Source organism: Gavia stellata, chromosome 2, assembly GCF_030936135.1.
Source record: "Gavia stellata isolate bGavSte3 chromosome 2, bGavSte3.hap2, whole genome shotgun sequence".
NCBI classification, from domain to species: domain Eukaryota; kingdom Metazoa; phylum Chordata; class Aves; order Gaviiformes; family Gaviidae; genus Gavia; species Gavia stellata.
This window is the reverse complement of record NC_082595.1, coordinates 33,413,888-33,433,195: the sequence shown is the minus strand read 5'-3', so window position 1 is coordinate 33,433,195 and position 19,308 is coordinate 33,413,888. Positions and strand designations below refer to the sequence as shown.

At 37.7% G+C, this 19,308-nt stretch overlaps 1 protein-coding gene across 1 annotated transcript in view; it reads left to right on the top strand.

Annotated features, from left to right (window-relative positions):
- SMOC2 (SPARC related modular calcium binding 2) overlaps positions 1 to 19,308 on the top strand; it is a 149,554-nt gene that overhangs the window by 60,823 nt on the left and 69,423 nt on the right. Inside the window, exons 3-7 of the mRNA XM_059835164.1 lie at positions 42 to 148; positions 1,263 to 1,362; positions 8,992 to 9,039; positions 13,412 to 13,495; positions 14,295 to 14,369. Coding sequence (XP_059691147.1) covers positions 42 to 148; positions 1,263 to 1,362; positions 8,992 to 9,039; positions 13,412 to 13,495; positions 14,295 to 14,369 — 414 coding nt within the window. The remainder of the gene's footprint in view (positions 1 to 41; positions 149 to 1,262; positions 1,363 to 8,991; positions 9,040 to 13,411; positions 13,496 to 14,294; positions 14,370 to 19,308) is intronic.

The following is a 19,308-nucleotide window of genomic DNA, read 5'->3' as shown; positions in this document are numbered from 1 at the left end:
TACTGCATCATCCAACTGACTTGTCTTCTCCCTTTCTCTAGATGTTTCCAGATGTGTGGCTGAAAGGAAGTACACCCAGGAACAAGCTCGAAAGGAATTTCAACAAGTGTTTATCCCAGAATGCAATGACGATGGCACATATAGTCAGGTTGAAAATTTTTCATTCAGTATCTTGCATGACCGGCAAGTCAGAATATGTCTGTTTGCAGGGGATGAAGAAGAGACAAATGTAATGAAGGGAAATGTAATTTCAAAATGAAATGTAATTTGTGCTAACACTGATGTTAAAAAATGGAAGGAAAATTCATGTTTTGTGCCGAGTCCTTGTTCTTTTTTTCAGAGTTGGCCAGCAAAAGAGCCAAACATTACCGTTGTTCATGTGATACACTCCCTGTTCTTCTAGGCTGAGGCAGCTGAGTCATTCTTGTAGCCCCCTGAATACTCGTCAGATGGTAAAATGCTTGGAATTTCTGATCTGTTCCTGATCCCAACCAGAAATCTTGTGACTAGAGTCCATATCTTAGTGCTAAAGCATGAATCATACAGGATTCTTCCCTATTCTCAGCTGAATTTCTGCACAAGCATATGGTCTGAGACTAATTTACTTAGGTTAGATCATGGAATTCAGAAGGGACGCAGTTAGAAACTTATCCTGTGATATATATCCCAATCAGGATCACCTTCTGCTGCCTCTATACTGCATTTCAGTTGCAGAGTTGTGCAGAAGACAATCCTTCTCATTTTAAGCATGGTGAGGGAAGTGATATTGGCCCTCAGGATGCAATTGATTTCTAAGAGGAATTCCAAGAGTTTCCTTTCTGACAGCTTGGGATATGAATAATGCTGGCAGAAGCACTCTGTCCTGCTCCTTCAGTGGGTGGAACAATATGTTCTCTATGTAGAAAAAACCTCGAGAGTGCTTGCTTCAGGAACAGTTCATGGGTCCCTTGAGGAACTTTATCGTGAGGTTTTCATAACACCTGCACCTCACTCTTCTGATATAGGGAGTAAACAACCACATATTTCAATAGTTTTCTCTTCCATTGGATTCTGAAGGACCTACCACACTTTGCTTGAAATAAACTCTTCTTTATGCTAAAGAATCATAAGTAGGACTGAGATTAGGTCCATTATGGTTTATTGTTCTGGCTTTTGCCAATATAGTTTGCTGGACTAGTCTTTTGTACTCATGTGTCATGAATGCTGTGGGATAATAGACATATATCTGACAAACTGCACATGGTTCATGTAATTTCTGACAGGTTCAGTGCCATAGTTACACGGGATACTGCTGGTGTGTCACTCCCAACGGTCGTCCTATCAGTGGTACTGCTGTGGCCCACAAAACTCCCCGGTGCCCAGGTAAGACTTGTTTGGCTGGCCAGGTTATGACATTGCCTCATGAACAGCAGAGTTTATCTGTGGCATCTGATTAGACTTAAGGGAAAAAGTTCTTCACTGGAAGAGTGATTCAGCTCAGAAACAGGTACTGGTGGAAGCTGTGGACTCCTCCTGTCCTGTCCTTGGGGATTTGCAAAACTGAACTGGACAAGGCTCTGAGAAAGTTGGTCTAGCTTTTAAACTAGCCCTGTGTGAGTTTTGACGTCACTGCCACCCTGTGATTCTATGATCCACATACCTTATTTGTACTATGATCTAGCTATTGAAGGGGTTTTCTGCAGTGGTTATTTGTATGATATTTATGTGTCATGCAACTGACTTGCTGAGGTAGTCCTTTCTTTATGTTGAAACTCTCTTGCACATATATTCATTGCAAAAAATTTCAGCGGGCTTTGCCTTTTCAATATTTTAAGTATTTAGAGTATATAAAAAAAAACCAACTCCCAAAAAATATGGAGTGTGAATGTCCTGATTTGTAACATCACCCAATGAAAGAACTCCCACAGCAAATCCCACGAATGACCAAATCCAGAGGAGAAATAAAAATGAAACAAAGAATTAAGAACATAATGGAATCATTGTCTGTATAAATTAATTGCCAAATCAAACTCATTGTCATGTGTACTGCCCTTTGTGTTTCATCAGGACAATTAGCACGTTCACTGTTTTTTATGAATTTGCTTCTGACCCTATTTCATTGACATTGATAATAAATATAAATCCCTACTGTATTTATCTACCAAAATTGCTACTCACCTTCCTTGAGGCTGACAGAATTGCACAGAAATACTTGAGCTCTATGTATTTCATTTTTGTTTGTGCTACAGCACCATTCTCTGTCAGAGAGCAGAAGAAATAGCTTTAAAAAGCTAACCCTGTAATGTAAATGAAGCTTAAAAAAAGTGGATTGCAGCCTTTGAGGGAATTCACCTGATCTGATGTACTTCAACTGTTCAAGCACAATATTGATGTTTTTAATAAATAGATGGAGGAAGGAAGAGAACACTGAGAAAGTTTCAACAAAGATTATAAAAATTTAATTCCACTTTTAAGGTCTGTCTTGTTTAAATGATTTGCAGAATCTTCCATGCATCTTGCCTATAGGTGAACTTTAGCCTGAAAGTACTCTTCAGACTAATCCTTTTGATCCAGTCGGAAAAGGCACTGTGCAATGACAGTCGATTGTGAAAAATCATATAAAATGTTCAGAAGCCTTAAAATAGAGAAAAATGTGCATTCATTTTAACGTAATTATTGTTTATAACTGGATCACATCTTCAGAAGACACATGGTTAGGATAGCATTTATGTGCTTCAATATATTCTTGAACAGAGGTGCTTTTGCATGTCCAGAGCCAGGGCTTCCCTGAAAGCATGTCTTCATTGCTTTCCCTGCAATATCAATTTGTAGCTTCCTCTCTTGCAGTGACATCAGCGAAAAAGGAGTTATGCTGGTGCTGAAAGTTCAACAAGTCATTGGCAGATCTGTCACAACATATGGCATTATGTTTGGCTCAAAATGTTGCTCAGTTAGTTATTGTACTTTCACTTTTTCTATTTGTATTCAGTATTATCAAGGAGAAGCTGCAGTGTTGTTCCAGGTTAATTAATAGATTAATATGAGAATTATTCTGTCTCTACAGGAACCAAACCCTAGTTTCTCTCAAAGGTATATTCAGGTCCCTAGCAGATAAACTGCCAGGCTGTTTCAGCTCATATTTGGAGGGGTGGGAAGGGAAGTTATTTTTACAGAAATGCTAAGAAGGTGAGAGTAGCACTCGATTTTAATTTAGCAGGTCAGAGATAAATAGATTGCTCCAGGGCCCAGGTGAGTATGCAGAGTCTGATTTTGCTCCATGGAAGACTGTGGGTAATTTTCCAATTGTTATGACACCCTTTGGGATTATCTCTGCACATTTCCTCCCTTGCTTGTATCAGTGCTCTCATGTTTTACTGCTCACCACTTTTCCTTTGTCCCTCAAGAAAGAAGTCCAGTGACAGCAGAGTTTGGAAATAGATTTGAAGTGCTAGGGGATTTTGCAGTAGTAGTGGCTACGGGGTCACTTTTAAGAGAAGGAGAAACCTTCTCATTCAGCAGAGAAGGCTGCTACAGACTTTCTCAGAAAGTTATGTGGTATAATAAGGCAAAACTTTGCTCTTATATTGCAGAATGAAAGCCTTAAGCACAACTGTACCCCTCTCCCATTTCCCAATATGTGTTCAAAATTGCCATCTGTTTAGGATAAGAGAGGTTTTTTCCCCTAGGACTGTTGATGTTTTCCAGATCACCATTGATTCTTTTTCATACTTTTTCTTTAGTACCACTATGCACAGGAATTATGATCAAAATATTAGTGGGTATACTGAAGTTAAGTAGATGTACCCCTGTCTTAACTAGTCTTCCAGGGATGCCATTTCTCCCAACACTATAGTCCCTAGTCAGTCTAATACATTGTGTGCTTGCTAGCCTCATTGCAGGCATTGCCTTGCTATTTTTTGATATTGCAGGCAGATCTGTAGCGGTGACATCCTGACATCAGCATGTTTATTTTCACTTGCTTCTGTGTATTCTGCAGGTATGATGCTATAGCTATTTCAAAGACATTTATGCAAATGTTTCAGTTTGCATGTGCCAGACTTTTTTACCCCAGGATCACTTTTGCCACCTTTTCCCTTTAGAGCAGAATGTGCACAGACAATCAAGATGGTAGTGGCAATTGCGAATGTGCTTTTGTAATGATTTTTTCATCGGAAATGTGATACTGTGCAATGTGTGAAAATGTCTCTTTTTAATGAAAATGTGCAGTGTTTCTTTTCAATTCTAGGTTAGTTCTTCAGTAACTTCAGATAAGGTTTGAATACATGTCTAATCAACTGTGCTGTTCCTAAATTATGGGATAATTTCTTGCCTTTCATTTTCTCCCAGTAGAACAACCTTTGACTTTGGTGAACATCCAGAAATAGGAAAGAAGAGCATGGCAGCCTGGAAGAACTTGGATTTTAATAGAGGAAATATGGAACAGAATTTAGGATGGGCAGTTAGGAGTTTGGTTTCTCGATTCCATTCCCGATCTGTGCTTCACATTTACTTTACATTACACAATATTAGATAGGTCAAACAAATCAACCTCTAAGTTTATCTAACTGCTAATATTGGTTAGCAGCATAACAGAATCACAGAATCACAGAATCATTAAGGTTGGAAAAGACCTATAAGATCATCGAGTCCAACCATTAACCCAGTACCACCATGCCCACTAATGTGATGCTTCCTAAAAAGTTCTCAGGTCCTGGGACAGAAAAGTGTCACGTGTCTATTTTTTATGTATCTACAATAGCTATATGAGCAATTTTGTGCTCCTTGTGTGGTTTTGATTCCTGTTATTGAAGCTGACTTATTTGCTAGAGACACAAGGTGTGGAAGGATGAAGGTTATAAGTAGCATTAAAAAATGCAGGACTCTTCAACTGATTTATGTAAAACCTTCACTTCAATTACTGCATCTTTACCTGAAAGAAGCTCTTCTTCCTTCCTTTCCAGTTATTCCCACACCAACACTCGTACTGTTAAAACACACATGATAAATCTCAGAATGCCATTCCACTCCATGGAAATAATCTCCACTGTTGCAGGAGCAGTGGTGAGAAGGAGAGTAAATCAAACACATTCCCATGACAGCATTAAAAAGAAAGCTGCTTAAAAATGATGAATGTCCCCCAATACTTTCACTAAAGAACACCAGACGTAAGGAAGACTTTTTTACAACTCCCCATCTCTGTTATCAGCACTGCAGAGAGAACTGCAGAAATTCCACAGTCACGGAGTCCTTGAGAATGGGGCAGAAATTGAGAAGCAGGTGTTAAATTATCATTGGAAAATACAGTGTTCACCTATTGTAGGGTTTTTATGCCATATTAACTCTTTTGGGCTTCTGCTAGTGAAATTGCAGAGGTGTCGACACATGTTTTATTATTCTGTGAAGTAGTTTTGCTACCTTACATTTAAGATGCCATGATCATCTTTTAAGGCCAAAGCACAAGTACTTTTAAAAATTCAGAACTCTTCCTGTCTATATATATCTTATCACCAGATAATATGATGAAAACAAATATATTTGGGAAAGCAATGAACTTTTTTAGTTTACATTATACTGCCTTTGTTAGCCGGGAAAAATATCCATCCTTGAATTATCTACTTCTTCCATCCCAAGACATAGTACTTTCCCTATAAATACAGAGTCAGACACACACATATGTGAAATGTAGAACAGCGTGGGAAGTTTACCGTCCTGTTTCTTGATACCTCCATTCAGTGATTACATATCAAATATTCTTTAGCAGGAGATCAGAAATCATTATCTAAACTGGATAATAGCAGACTTTCACCTCTTTTGAAGCCCAGTCACATATGATCAAAACTATAGAAAATGGATATGCTAAAATCACAAACCACAAAACTCATATCAAATTCCCTGGAAGATTTATTGTACCTCAGAAGTTAGACTGAAACTGGGCAGAATTGTGGGTTTTGCAATAAACTAAGGCATAAATATTTCTGCAATTTTTTTTTTTTTAATTCATCAGAATAATAAATATATAGATGGCTAAGGAAATGTACAAGCTAGAATGGTACTAAATTCTTCTGGTTAAAATGATGTTGCAGAATCTAATATCCCTCCTTGCCCTCTCCCTTTCCATAAATATATTTATGTGGTGATTTGGTTGTTTAGAGTGCACTGACAACTTGGAAGCTGATTGTATTGACTAACTTTTAGATAAGTTATAAGTCGCTATATCTGTTTCTTGCATAGCTGAAAATGTGAGCATTTGTTGTGAGTATTGAAGATACAATTTCCTAGAAACTTGCAAATACAACTTCCTATTACCATTTAAGCTATAAGTACTCTACCTCAAATATATTCAGAAAATGGTAGAAAAAACTGATAAAAACTCAGTAACCCCTCCTCACCTCCAACTTGGAGACAACATGAAAAGTTTCTGCTGCATAAATTGAAAATTTCAGGTGAAACTATGTCAAAGGCACAGATTTCCCTTTGTAGGAAATTCTCTGAATATTTTTGTTAGCTTCCTAAGACTATTACAAAAATTAGCATTAGCTCAGTGAACCTAATTTTCCTAGCATTCATCTAATTTCATAGTGAAATTAGATTCACTATGATAAAGTTAGCCTTTGTAAATGCCGCTTTCTTCCTCCATCCATCAATCCTCCATCCATCAATCCTCCATCCATCAAAAAAAGCAAAGCATAGAAAAAAGAGTTCAGTTCTCCCTGACTGTACATGAATATCATATAGTCATTATTTCTCACCATTTCACATACAGATAGAGTAATCTGAAGGCATTTTGGTGTTAATGAAATCTGGAAAGATTTTTCTGCTTTTAGTTTTAAGATGTGGAATATTATATAAATTTCACTAATGTCTTAAATTACTTAGGTATAAACTGAATTTTAAGTTCAATTTATAATAGTGATTCTGAATGTACATACAGAAACAAAACTGGTGTCAAACTGAGGCTTTACTTAACACTCTTTTTAGTGCAAAGGGGCTATCAGTGGCAGTTCATCACACACATTCCTCATGCTGGGACCTCATTTCTACTCACAAATTGGTGTAAAATGCTTTAGTGTGGATGAGAGTCAGACCTAAAATCTTTGTACTTGCAACAGAATTATAATTATACTCCTGTGCATCAAAACTAAATTGAGAAACTACAGAGTTAACTGTAACTGGATGAAATTTGAGGAAAGATTGGATCACTGGTATTTAGTGCAATTAGAAAAACCTGTAATTTTGTATGCAGTACTTCCTAAAACTGGAACATCTTATTTGAGTTCAAGCTGAGCCTCTTATCAAATTCAAGCCAAGCACCAAAAAGCTCAGATCTTCTGGCTTCTGCTAGCATAAAAGCAAGAATCTGCCTCCTCTTCAGAGTGAACACCACAGATTAGTATTGCAGTCTAATTAGAGCAAGCTATCCCTAACACCCTTGGATATAATTCCTACAATGATAATGGCTTTATTTTTCCTGTCTGAATTAATACTGATGCATCACTAAGTATATTGAATTTCTGGTGATTCAAACATGATGCAACAAAAATACACTACCACCAAAAAAGGAAACAAGTCTAAACTAGAATATTTTTGATATGGATGTATAAAAGCTGTATTAAAAGCTGAATCCTTCAGCTTGGCTGCATCATTATGTATTCTTTTATGGAGGCTTTAAAATCAACATGCCAGATTTGTGATATTAGCTGTCTTGCCTCTGGCAGACTGCTGTCTCTAAACTTCATGCTGAAGTAACCATGAGTTCAGCATGGTAAACAAGGCCTGTGATTTAGTGGGTTCTCTTATTTAAATTGTCCTTTTAGAACAGATTTATTGTGCTGCAAGGTTTGGGGTTTTGTTTGTTTGTTTTAAATGCAGTTAATTTAGTTATTCCAGAGGGAAATAAACTAAGAAAATTAAGGCAACCAAATTATTTCCCGCATTTCTGAGCATCTGTCAGATATGAGGGTTTTTTTCATTAAAACAGGTGTATGTAAGAAGAGATGATGTGATAAGAATTGATAGACATACTTTTTAATTTTTGATCAATCCATGTGGCTTTTCAGAGAGAAAAATACCACTTTTAAAGGTGTTTTTTAATGCAGCATAGATATATATGTTGATAAGAAGTGGCTTGGAGTTAGAACCATACAAATGGTTGTAATAATGAGACATAAGCAAGAAATAAGGAAATATTTCTATTTTAAACCCTCAGGACAACTACTCCTGTAAAATTTACTAAGAAAACCAGTAGATTCTCCATTTCTTGATGACTTAAAATCAAGACTGCATGCTGGATTGGGTTGGAGTCCAAGCTGGTAGAATAAGCTGTTAAAACTCATCTCCTGCAAACTTCTCAACTCCTTTCCCACCACTGCTGTCTGCTTTCCTAAGGGCCACAGCCCTGAGGACATCTCTTGCAACCAGCTCAGGCTCAAGCTCAGAATAAGGCACTGTCCCTGCCTCCCCCAGCAGGCACAGCTTTCCACACCAGCATAGGGTTTCTGGAGGGCCTTGTATGAGGTTATTTAAAGCAGAAAGGGGCAGTTTTTAATCTGAGCCAGGATGGGGCTAGAGGCTGAAGAAACCCCATAGAGCAGCCGAGGTGCGTGTGCAAGGGTCTGTGCAGGAAGGGTGCTGCCCTGCACAAGGAATACCGAGGAAGTAGTGCCAGGGCAATGCATCTTACTGCAGGACCTGTCCTCGCTGGGTCAGTGGGGAAGGGAGACGTTGACCCTGCAGCACGTGAGCATGATCTTGCACTTGTGTCCATGCAGTGTTTAATGTTATCTCTTTCTCAGGTCCTGCTGTGGCCAAGAAGTAGCGTCTGACAGTAAACTGATGGTACACAAATGCAGAAGTCAGGCAAAGCTAAAATCTTCGATTTGCAAGGGAAGAATTTGCTGATATTTATTGCTGTAATAAACAAAAATGAATCATTGAAGCTGAACTGTGTTTCTTAGAAAATATATTAAAAGTGAAAATAATATTTTTCTGGTTAATTCCTTTTTCCAATTGCAGGTTCAGTGAGTGAGAAGCTGCCACAACGAGAAGGTGCAGGAAAAACAGGTAAATATCTCAGCTGGCCTTTAAATGGAAATTAAAATAGCTGTGGAATACACCACTGTGATTTTCCATAGGTTTAAATTATCAATATATATTAATCATGTATTATGTATGCATATATAATATGTAAACATGCATACATGCTATTCATTTTGTGTCTGCATTGTAGATATTTAGGGAACTTTTAAGTATATACATATATGTATGTATGCATGTATTTGTCTATATATGCGTAGATGTATTTTTCTAGTTTCAACCCACAGACTTTGCTATTCTGTGCTGTTTGGTAAATAACTTTTCTTCCCATAGCTATACTCTGAAATATTTTCCCATACTGTTTGCTTGCCCTGGAGGACAGATTATTCTGTCTGTTTGATAAAGGCAGCATTCTGCAGTCCCAAAATCTCGGGAACTGGAGTCCTCACTTCATTTCCATAGCAATCAGTGCTTGAGTCATCTTGGACCCAGCGCTTTGCTCCATATTGTGATTAATTCATCTGATGGCTTACATTCATGGCCAGATGATTGTTGTTGTTAGAGATAGATCATGGCATACATCTTGTTGGCAGGACAAAATCTGATGTGACTCCAACATAGCTGGTAGGTTTAAATGAGGGAGATGTCTATGCTTAAAATTAAAGCTTACACTCTACAAACACCTAAAAAAATTTAAATTCAGCTGAAAATAACATACTAGATGTTGCCGTCAGTTACAGTGGCATAAATTAATTTTAAAGAAGTTACTCATATTCGTGCTAATGTTAATGACTAACTTTTGGGTCCAGTGTAAATATAATTGAAATACTTTTTTTACAGGAACTTTTGCAGCATTGTAATATACTCAACATTTAAATAAACTATTGCACGGTTAGGTTAAGAAAATCAGTACTTCTTTAAAGGCTAATAATAACAAAGTACTGGAAAATTGTTCCTTCATGTATTTCCAGACAAATGGTGGGTTCCACTAACCTTAAGTTACCCATTTGCTTTAGGTCAGGACTTTCATTTCAAGCTTTGAACGGAATTAACTATCCCATGTGTAAAACTTGTCTGGAATCCTTTATTTTTGTTTGTGACTGTGGCAGCTGTGCTGCTGAACCCTGAATGAACAATCATAGAACAAAGAGCTTAAATGAACGCAATTTATCAAGTCTCCCTTTACATCACATATATTTGTGTCTAAAGTGACACGGTCGCATTTTACTCATGCCCTGTTTTTATTCTCCAGCACAAGCCTGCAGCACGAAGGGCCGCTGACTGGGTTCCCAGGTGGTCCCTGGCACTTCTCAGATGCTGCTAACTTCCTCTCCCCACCCTTCTTCTGGCCAGTCACTGCTGTATGCTTTAAATAAAGTAATGTTGTCAGATACATCACAACCTATTTAGAGACCATCACAGAGTAGTGAGGAGGATCAGCTGTCTGAGTTAAAGAGCTATGCTTTGGCTTCACATTCAGTGCAGTAAAAATATTTCGTAGCTCAGCTTGAAAGGGCACAGCAGTAGTTTTCAAAATAACCATAAAACTCCCTGCTCATCTTTCCTCTGCGTGTTCCTGTAGAGTAACCAGGGGTGCCTCGATGGGAGTACCTGCCTGTATTGTAACCCAGCAAGCTTAGGCAGGTTCACCATGTTTTCACTGCTGCAGAGGACATGCACCAGACCCTCAAGTGTGGTCTTGAGGACTCTAGTCAAGAGGCAGCATAGACTTAGCCTGAGACAGTCTCTTCTTTCAAGACGTCCCCCACACACTCACAGGAAAAGATGACCTGGTGGGCCATATCTGTTGCAGTTGGGCAGCTCGCTTTCTCTGTGTATTTCAGTACTGAAAGAAAATTTCCAGCTTCAGACTTTGGAGGTCAGGAGCTCTGTTTGCAAATTTGCACATTAAATCGAGCACGAATAAAGCTTAAAAGATAATTCCTAACGTATCTTCCCTGGCCCCCCAGTTCCCTCATCTATCCAAGGAAAATATTCAGTCTATCTGAAAAGCACAGGTGTCAGAGATGGGATCACATCCCTTTTTTTCTGATTCTTAGCTGACTACAGGACTATGTTCTTGGTGACTGAACTCTGATAGAAAACAGAATGGTTTCTGTTTAAATGTGCGCACATATGCACTGGTGTGTGTATGTCAGCCAGGAAGACTTATGAAGTTAACCTATAAGATATCTAATTAACATGAAGATGAACTGCTCAACGATTGTCACTCTCTATTGAATGTTGTTTTGAACAATGACATGCCACATGCCTCTTCATTCTTAACACAAAAGGTTTTTATTAAAAGGTGATGTACCTGACAGAGTGCAAACAGAAAATTAAAGCGTGTGTCTTCCTGCAGTTTAAGGGTTCAGGAGCTGTTGTACCTCCTCCAGTTCTGGAGTAAAGTTAATAGCTTTTAGATTATTCAGATATCCTGTACCAAATGTTTGGTTCGTTGACCAAAAGAAAACCTCTTTCTTTCTTTTGGGTAAGGGGGGACCTGAGGCCAGTTTTATGAGTCCACCATTTAACATCTGTTGAGTTTTTAGAAAAAAAAAAAATAATCGCTAAACTTTTAAATGCTGCTTGAACAAAGTTCAAGAGACTAATTTTGATTGGGCTGACAATCGCTAAAGTTTTAGCATTATATCTGAATTCTAGGTAATAACATAAGATCAAATGTGTCACAAACTGAAATTGTGTACCAAAAGATGGTTAGAAAAATGTCATTTAAACCCAAAACCCAGTTTTTGGCTGGGCTCTTGGTAATATTTACTACTGTAAGCTACCCTCTGAAATTCTGGGTTTTCTGAATCACATACTGATTGATTGTCTAAATGTATGTCTTGATTCTCAGTGCACTAGGATACTTGATGGTGTCTCTGAAATTAATCAATGGTCTTATTCCACCACCCAGAGGACACCACAAAAATGCCAGTAAAAGTAACGAGAAGTGACAATCTGTTATGGCATTGGAGCAAAGTGTCCTGTCATTGTGTGGATATGAAGAATGAGCATTCTTAAAAGAAGTCTCTTTATGCTTTGCTTAAAACACTTTGCAGTGAAAATAAATTTCTGTTGCTGCTGCTTTGGTTTTGTGAAAAGCATGGACATTAGTATTCCGTGGCTGCAAATTTGGTTTTACCTGCTATCAGTATTTACTTGGTATCTGTATTTGCTGTGAACTAGACTGTAACCTCCAGAGGGGAAGATCAGAGTGCCTCCAAATCTGCTGCATGAGTTGCATAAAGGCAATACAAATTTACAAATGGTGATGGTGACAACAAAGAGAACAGGAGGAGGCTGTTCTGAATTGCAGTAACAAGAAGAAATGGAAACAGGTAGTGTGTTAGCCTTAAAGCTGCTGCTCACTGTTACCCCGGAAGAGCTACATGCAAGAAGCAGCTTCTCAGTTACCTTTGATTCCAGTTTCTATGAAAATGACAAGAAAACAATCTGGAAACTATGTTGGTCTGAGATCCAGTTGTGAAACTGCAATAAATGCTAATAAAACCCTTGCATGGAAGATGCTGTTTACTGCGGGACATCTTGGTCTTGGAGTTAGCTTAATGCTACAGGAAACAACAACGACTGGAAAATACGTACTAGCAAGGCTTACTAAGTCATATTTACCCAATATCTGAAATAATTTTAAGTAACAAAAATGTAGTAAGGGAAAGATATGCCTTTGGGTACTGCTCTTTCTCACCAAATGCTAACTTAAATAATTTTTCTTATTGAATTTTTCTTTTCCAGCACTACTTCTACTGTGTTTTACTGAACCTAAAATTACCCACATCCTCCTATCATTTCTGTAAATTTTCCTCCCTCTTTCCTTACAGTAATGGTTGGTAGTGGATGGATGGAGATGGCTGACCAGAGAATAAGGATTACTCAAACAATATTCTGGTTCTTTAATCTGTGAATCTTGCTTACAAAATCAGCTTGACTGTTAAATAGATCCTGCTGTGCTGAAAGAAACTTTCCTTTCATTTTAAGGTGTCAACATGTCTGCAGCCACTCATTCACCCCAGACTGCTTTTGCTTTCACAGGTCTTACCCCTTCTATACATTTATCCAATTACTTCTTTAGAAATGCTGCTTTCATCAGTTATAATCTATAGGCATCAACATGCAGCATTAAAAATGAAGAATTACTGTCCAGGGAGCGACCTGATCACTTCATGCCTCATCAAAGACCCTGCAATCATTTCATCAGCCATAACCTCAAAAGCCATTCATTTATAAGCTGTAGTCTGTAGATGTAATATATCTTTGCTGTGTAGTACCTATAAATAATGTTTAAATTATTGTTTGTTTACCGGCCGGGGCTATGTGCAAATCATTAGTATCAATCATGTATGTACACTTATTTAGCTTACTCTCATAATTGTAGTCTCCTTGCAAATCTTTTCCATTCTGAATTCAGATGATGCCTCAGCTCCCGCGCTGGAGACTCAACCTCAAGGTGATGAAGAAGGTGAGCATCAACAGGAATTTAGCAGTGCAGTATTGAACTATGCAGTATGGACCCTATACCACAACATCACTTGCTACCTTAGAGTTAGGGCAACTGCTGGAGCAGTTGCAAGAAATTGGAAGAAATTGAAAGCATCTGTATCTTTTTCCAGATAAAGACAGCAAACACAATAGAGTCTTTACTTACAAGGAATGAATTTCATGTGATAGTTTTGAGGTGATGCTGTAGCTATGGAGTCCAACATTAGCAATTTTAATTGTCACTACTTGGGGCAGAGACAGGTTTTAAACTTGAGCCAGAGTGCAGATTAAAACTGTATGGCCAAATAAGGAAGTTAAAGGGTAAGCTGTCCTCAGCATATTGCTTAGTAACGTTAAGGTTGATGTTTTGTCAGGCTTATTTGCATCTGGGGAAATTCAGTGCTCTGTAAATGGAAAGCTCAAGGCCTACATGCAATGATAGTCCTATATTGTGACTGCCTTACCTCTCACTGCAAATCTCGCAGAATCTGATCTGAAGTTATTACATATTTTGGGTCCACAGTGGGAGATTTTTATTCCAATTAAACATAATTTTAGTCTACAATTATTTATTTCAACCTTTTGTTTGAATGGGATAAGGAAGGAACTATTCATGCCTTTGCATGAATAAAGATTTTAACTGTCCTAATAGAAACCAGTGTGCCCTTTTCTTTTTTAGATCCATGTATCTTTAAAACTAGCCACTTACTATTCAGCTGCTAGTAACGTTTAAAAAAATTGTAGCAATTACAAACTTTGTTCTGTTGGTTTTTTTCTAGATATAGCTTCTCGTTATCCTACGTTATGGACTGAGCAAGTAAAAAGTAGACAAAACAAAACCAATAAAAGCTCAGGTAAGAACTTGTATTGTCCTTACTTTGCAAAGCTCCTGTGAAAACATGCATTAAACCTTGTTAAAACTGAAGCCATTTAAGTGAAAGCCATTTTAATAACCATTATGCTTCCACTCTCATTATATGACAGCGACTTAATGATTTGCATTGTGATGATTTTGTAGGCTCATGTATTGTACGTTCCTTTTATATGGAAATATTTTTGGCCAGGCTTTACTAGGTGTAAATTGACATTACTCCACTAAAGTCTGTGGCTCGCATCTGTTTGCATCTATGAGTGGATCTGACATCTATTTTTTGCATCCTCTTTAATTCTCTGCCTCTTTGTTATCTACTTGTATTTTCTTTTTTTTGGGTAACGTGTAGCAAGAAGATACTTGGAAAAAGGACAGTGTGGGTTACATGTGTTTGGTGGTAAATCTTAGGAGGCAAACCTGAAAAGAAGCAAACTCCCATCAGAAACCAGCTGTCAGTTAACAGGAAATTGGAAAGACAGTGTTACCTGCTTTTTGCTACATCACTTACCTGCTATTTACAGACTGATCGCCAGTTTAGCGTGAATTAATTATGTAGCCTTTTTTGTAATTGTTGAATTTTTGCTTTACTTTTTTTCACCACTCTTCAGAATTGAGCTTTCTAAACCTGGACTAAGAATGTCAGGTGAATGTCGTAAGACTGAAGCCTCTAAAATATTCAGATACATTTAGTGCATTGGTGGATTATAAGTTTTGATGCCTTCCTCACTGTTCCTTCCTTTCAGTGGAATAAACTTTAGAGAATCTTCTTGAGTTTCCCGGTGTCTTTGGAAAAATGTTTAATTTGAAAGGAAACATTAATGATACAGGCTATGACTCAGTAAATCACCCAAAAGCACACTTCAGATTCAGTGGAAATTAAGGTTATGCTTTACATTAAGTACTGTGCTTAAGTATTTTACTGAATTGAGGCCCAAAAGGATTTAAAAAGACAAGCAATCACCAAAAGACAGCCAGCCATATTCTTACTAAGAGGTTTACAGATTCCTTTATATAAGCTATTTTTAACATCAAAGCAATAATTGTTAATACTTTTTCCTCTCCTTGATGCTCCAGTAGGTACTTAAGGAAAGGACCTTAAACAGTGTAGACAAGAGTTTGAAGCAAACACTTTCTGTGCTGGAGATTTGCTCTGTCATTTGTTCAGTCAGTGTTAGCAAGAAAAGATTTCCTTTGGGATTTCTGTCCTGTAAAATACAATGTCACTTTTAGGAGTGTTTATTTAATTTTTACAGTGCTAGAGACTAGATCTAAAGCAAGAATTCTTGAATTTGCAGTGCAATTGCTGTAAGCCAAGGCTTCAACACACACACAAAAAACTTAGAAAAACACCAAAGAAAAGCGGTGTTATTACTGGGAACTTGTAACCTCCTGTCCATCTAAAGACATATTTACAATGGAAGAGAAACCAGAAGGATAGTCTACCTGTCTTATGATTGCTAGCCAGTAGTACATTAGCATCAAAAGCGTGATTGTGTTGGATTTGCTAACAACAGGACTTGCTCACAACTGTACTATGCAGAGGGTATCTCTGGAGGGCTAGCACATGCTGCAGTCTGTGTTGCCATACCTGGACTAGTAGAAGTAAGTCATCAGACACTACATAGCTAGCTTTGCTTTAATTTGTAGGCATACCTCTTGTGCCAGAAGGGACCACTGCCCTCTCTGTTCTAACTTCTTTTGTATATGTAATATGACATAATCAAGATGAATCTAGGTGCTGAAACAGTGTCTTCACTAGTTTGTGCTAGGCAGTATCTCTCTTCCAGGCTCCAAAAATATAATGTGTGTCAGTGACCTTATATTTATAAGTTGTTTTGATGGCTGAGCCTTACTGATACTCAGTAAATAGGTCTTTTAAGGTCTTGAGAAAACTAGGTTAGATTTTCCCCTTATTACCTCTCAGAGTAGTGCCAAGGCTTTTGGGAACATCCACAGAGAATTAACTCTGGGCTGCTACGTGTATGGAATAGGAAGGACCTCGTGACTGAATCCACTGGATTGTAAACTAACCATCTTTAGACACACAGGCTTCAATATAAGGGATAAATACAGATGTCTTCTTTACTCAGTTTGCTTAGCAAACTCTGATTCAGACTTGGTCATACAAACACCAGAAAGCTTATTGAAATGTATTTGTCGCAGTAAAATGAGGAGAATTTACATCTGCATATGTACTGTGTTTATAAAACAAAAGATGAAACCCAATTTATTGATAATGGGCTAAAATTTCCTTTGTTGTTCTATAGTAACCCAAGTGCTTTCAAAGAAAATCTTCAGGTGCAAATAACACTATCACCTAGCCTGCCTGAGAAAATAACTGAAGAAAAATAATAGTGCTAAAAATTTCAGGCAAACCCCTAATATCCCACTTAAAAGCTGACTATTTTAGCCTGTATTGCTTTTATTTTTTCTAGTTTTCACCTGAATATATGTCCTAATATGTCATGGTCAACAGGTCATGGTCATAAAGAAACTTGTCTTGACCTGAGGTATCAATCTGCTTAGGAGAATGTTTCTGTGAGTTAAGGATCACAAATTAATACATTAAGTTTATTGTACTCATCCTGAAGTGGTTTGCTTTTGCTACTCTGCGAATGACCTGCCAGTTACAATTAGCCAGTGAAATCAGCATAAGCTTTGAGGTTTTGGAAGATAGAAAATAATGGCTCAGGAAATTCTAGTTCAAATTAGTTATCCAGTGCTTTCATTTGATTAAGTCAGTCTAAATTGATTTAGCACAGACTAATGACATTTGGGAGACTTACAGATGCAGGGCATGAAATTACTGGATTACATATCTATGCTCTGTAATGACTTCTAGTGCATATTCTTTTTGTTGGTTCAGAGAAATAGGCCTTTGCTGATCACTAAAGGCATTTGTAGAGTGGTATTTAACCTATTAGTTTTGATGACAAAATGTTACTGCTGGCAAAACCCCCATCAATGTCAGGTCACGTAATAATAGCTCTGTTTAGAGTGGTGGATTTGGGTAGAAAAATCTTCATTTTAGCTCTTTTTTTACGTTGAAGATGATTTTCAAAATTTTTTAGAAGACTTTTTCTTTCCAGAGTTAGGAAAAAAGTATGCATCTTGTTGCTAAAATAACATAGTGTTTGTTGAGATTATGTTTTACGCATATGCCTTGGTGCCTCTGCAGGTATTCTGTGAATTTTTTGTTTGTTCTGGATTTCTTTTTATGCCCGCACTCCCCATTTCTTCCTCCATTTCACAGAAAATATTGTGGGTTTGCCACATCAGATTGACAAAAGTAAGAATTTTAGCAACAGCTATGAAAAATAAACAGAAATGCATTGAAAACACTGAACATGGGACTGTATGGGTTCTGATGAAGACACCAAAATGTAGTAGCCTACACACTGCTGTCTGTATGTGAACTCAGTGTCTAAACTCCTGCTGTAGTTTGTGGAGATGCAGTCAGTGCAGCCCGTGGAGCCTAGAGAGCAGCCCACCTCATCATAAAGTCAACACCTGCACTTGGCCAGATGAACTAGATAACTGGACCTCACTGAGTGCAGTAACTAGTTTAGATCTCTAGCCTATATGAAGGTATCTATGCTTCAGATGAACTTTATCCCACCCCAGTATCAGCTGAAAATCCAGGTAGTATTCTTTTAGAGCTTTTTTATTTTGTAAAGACCAGAGGACAGAAGGCTTTTTGCCTTGGAGAAACTGGATATTTTGGACTATGTCCTCAGCAGTTGCCAGTTACTGTAGCTTCTGGGCTAGGTGCAACCTTGGTGTGGGTGGAGAACACTACATGACAGTGCAGATACTTTCTCATCACGTAACAGGGAAAATGCAGTTCCCTGAGGAGAGCTCAGGTTGGACTGTAGATCTCTTAGGTTATCCTTGCTACATCTGCTCTACCAGCAGTTTGTATCCCTGTGGGATTCTTGGGAACCAAGTGTGAGATTTTTCAGAGGATGTATGTCCTTTTTTGAGTTTGAGTATAGGCAAAGGAAGGGTAGGTTAATGCTTGTCACAATGGCCAGTGAAGCTTAGTGTTCATTTTGCTAGCTTGAATTTAAGAGACAAATTTTTCTTATAGTTTGTTGTGGGAGCACTTCTATGAAATATGAATAAGGTGAGTTTAACTGATAATATTATTAATGTTCAAAAAAACTCTTAAAGTAATGAGTAATTTCTAAGTATAATCTGTACATTACACAAATGAGAATAAATAGTACTCAGTATAAAATTTCATTAATTTTGCAAACGCAGGATGCAAAAAGTCATCCATAATCTGGAATATACTTACATATGTGCTTAAGGTCTTTAGAGATTCTCTTGATAATATAATTCAAGTTAAAAGAGCCAGGGTTAAATAATGTATCATTGGCTAAGACATAGTACAGTTTCACATATTTACTATTCGGTTCTATCCTCTTATTATTAATACGTTTGTATTCTGTTTCCTTAAAGATTGAATAGTATGACATTATTAGCACTAATGTGTTCGTTGATCAGTTGTGTAGTTTATTTAATGAGCATTGTAAAGTGATTGAAAAATTGGTGTTTGTTTTGTTGATAATCTGGTACGACCAGCAAAATAGAAGACAGGAAGAAATTGTTGCATTTCTTTGTACTTTACTGAATTTGACTTTGATTCATGTGTTAAATTTTAAACCCATGAAATGAGTGGGTAGAAATTTAGGGCCCCTGGCAGTCAGTGGCAGAACTCCCATACAGTGGTTGAACAATCATTCATACTCTGACTACGTGCTACTAGTTCACCCAGTAGTTCACATTTAATCTGGATCAGGCATAGACATGTGATGTAGTGCCAGCTTCATGCTTTCTGCCAGCTTTCTGCTTACATGCTTTAAGCAGGTGCTAGAGGACAAGGCTTACATGATCCACCATAAAATAGGGTAGGCCCA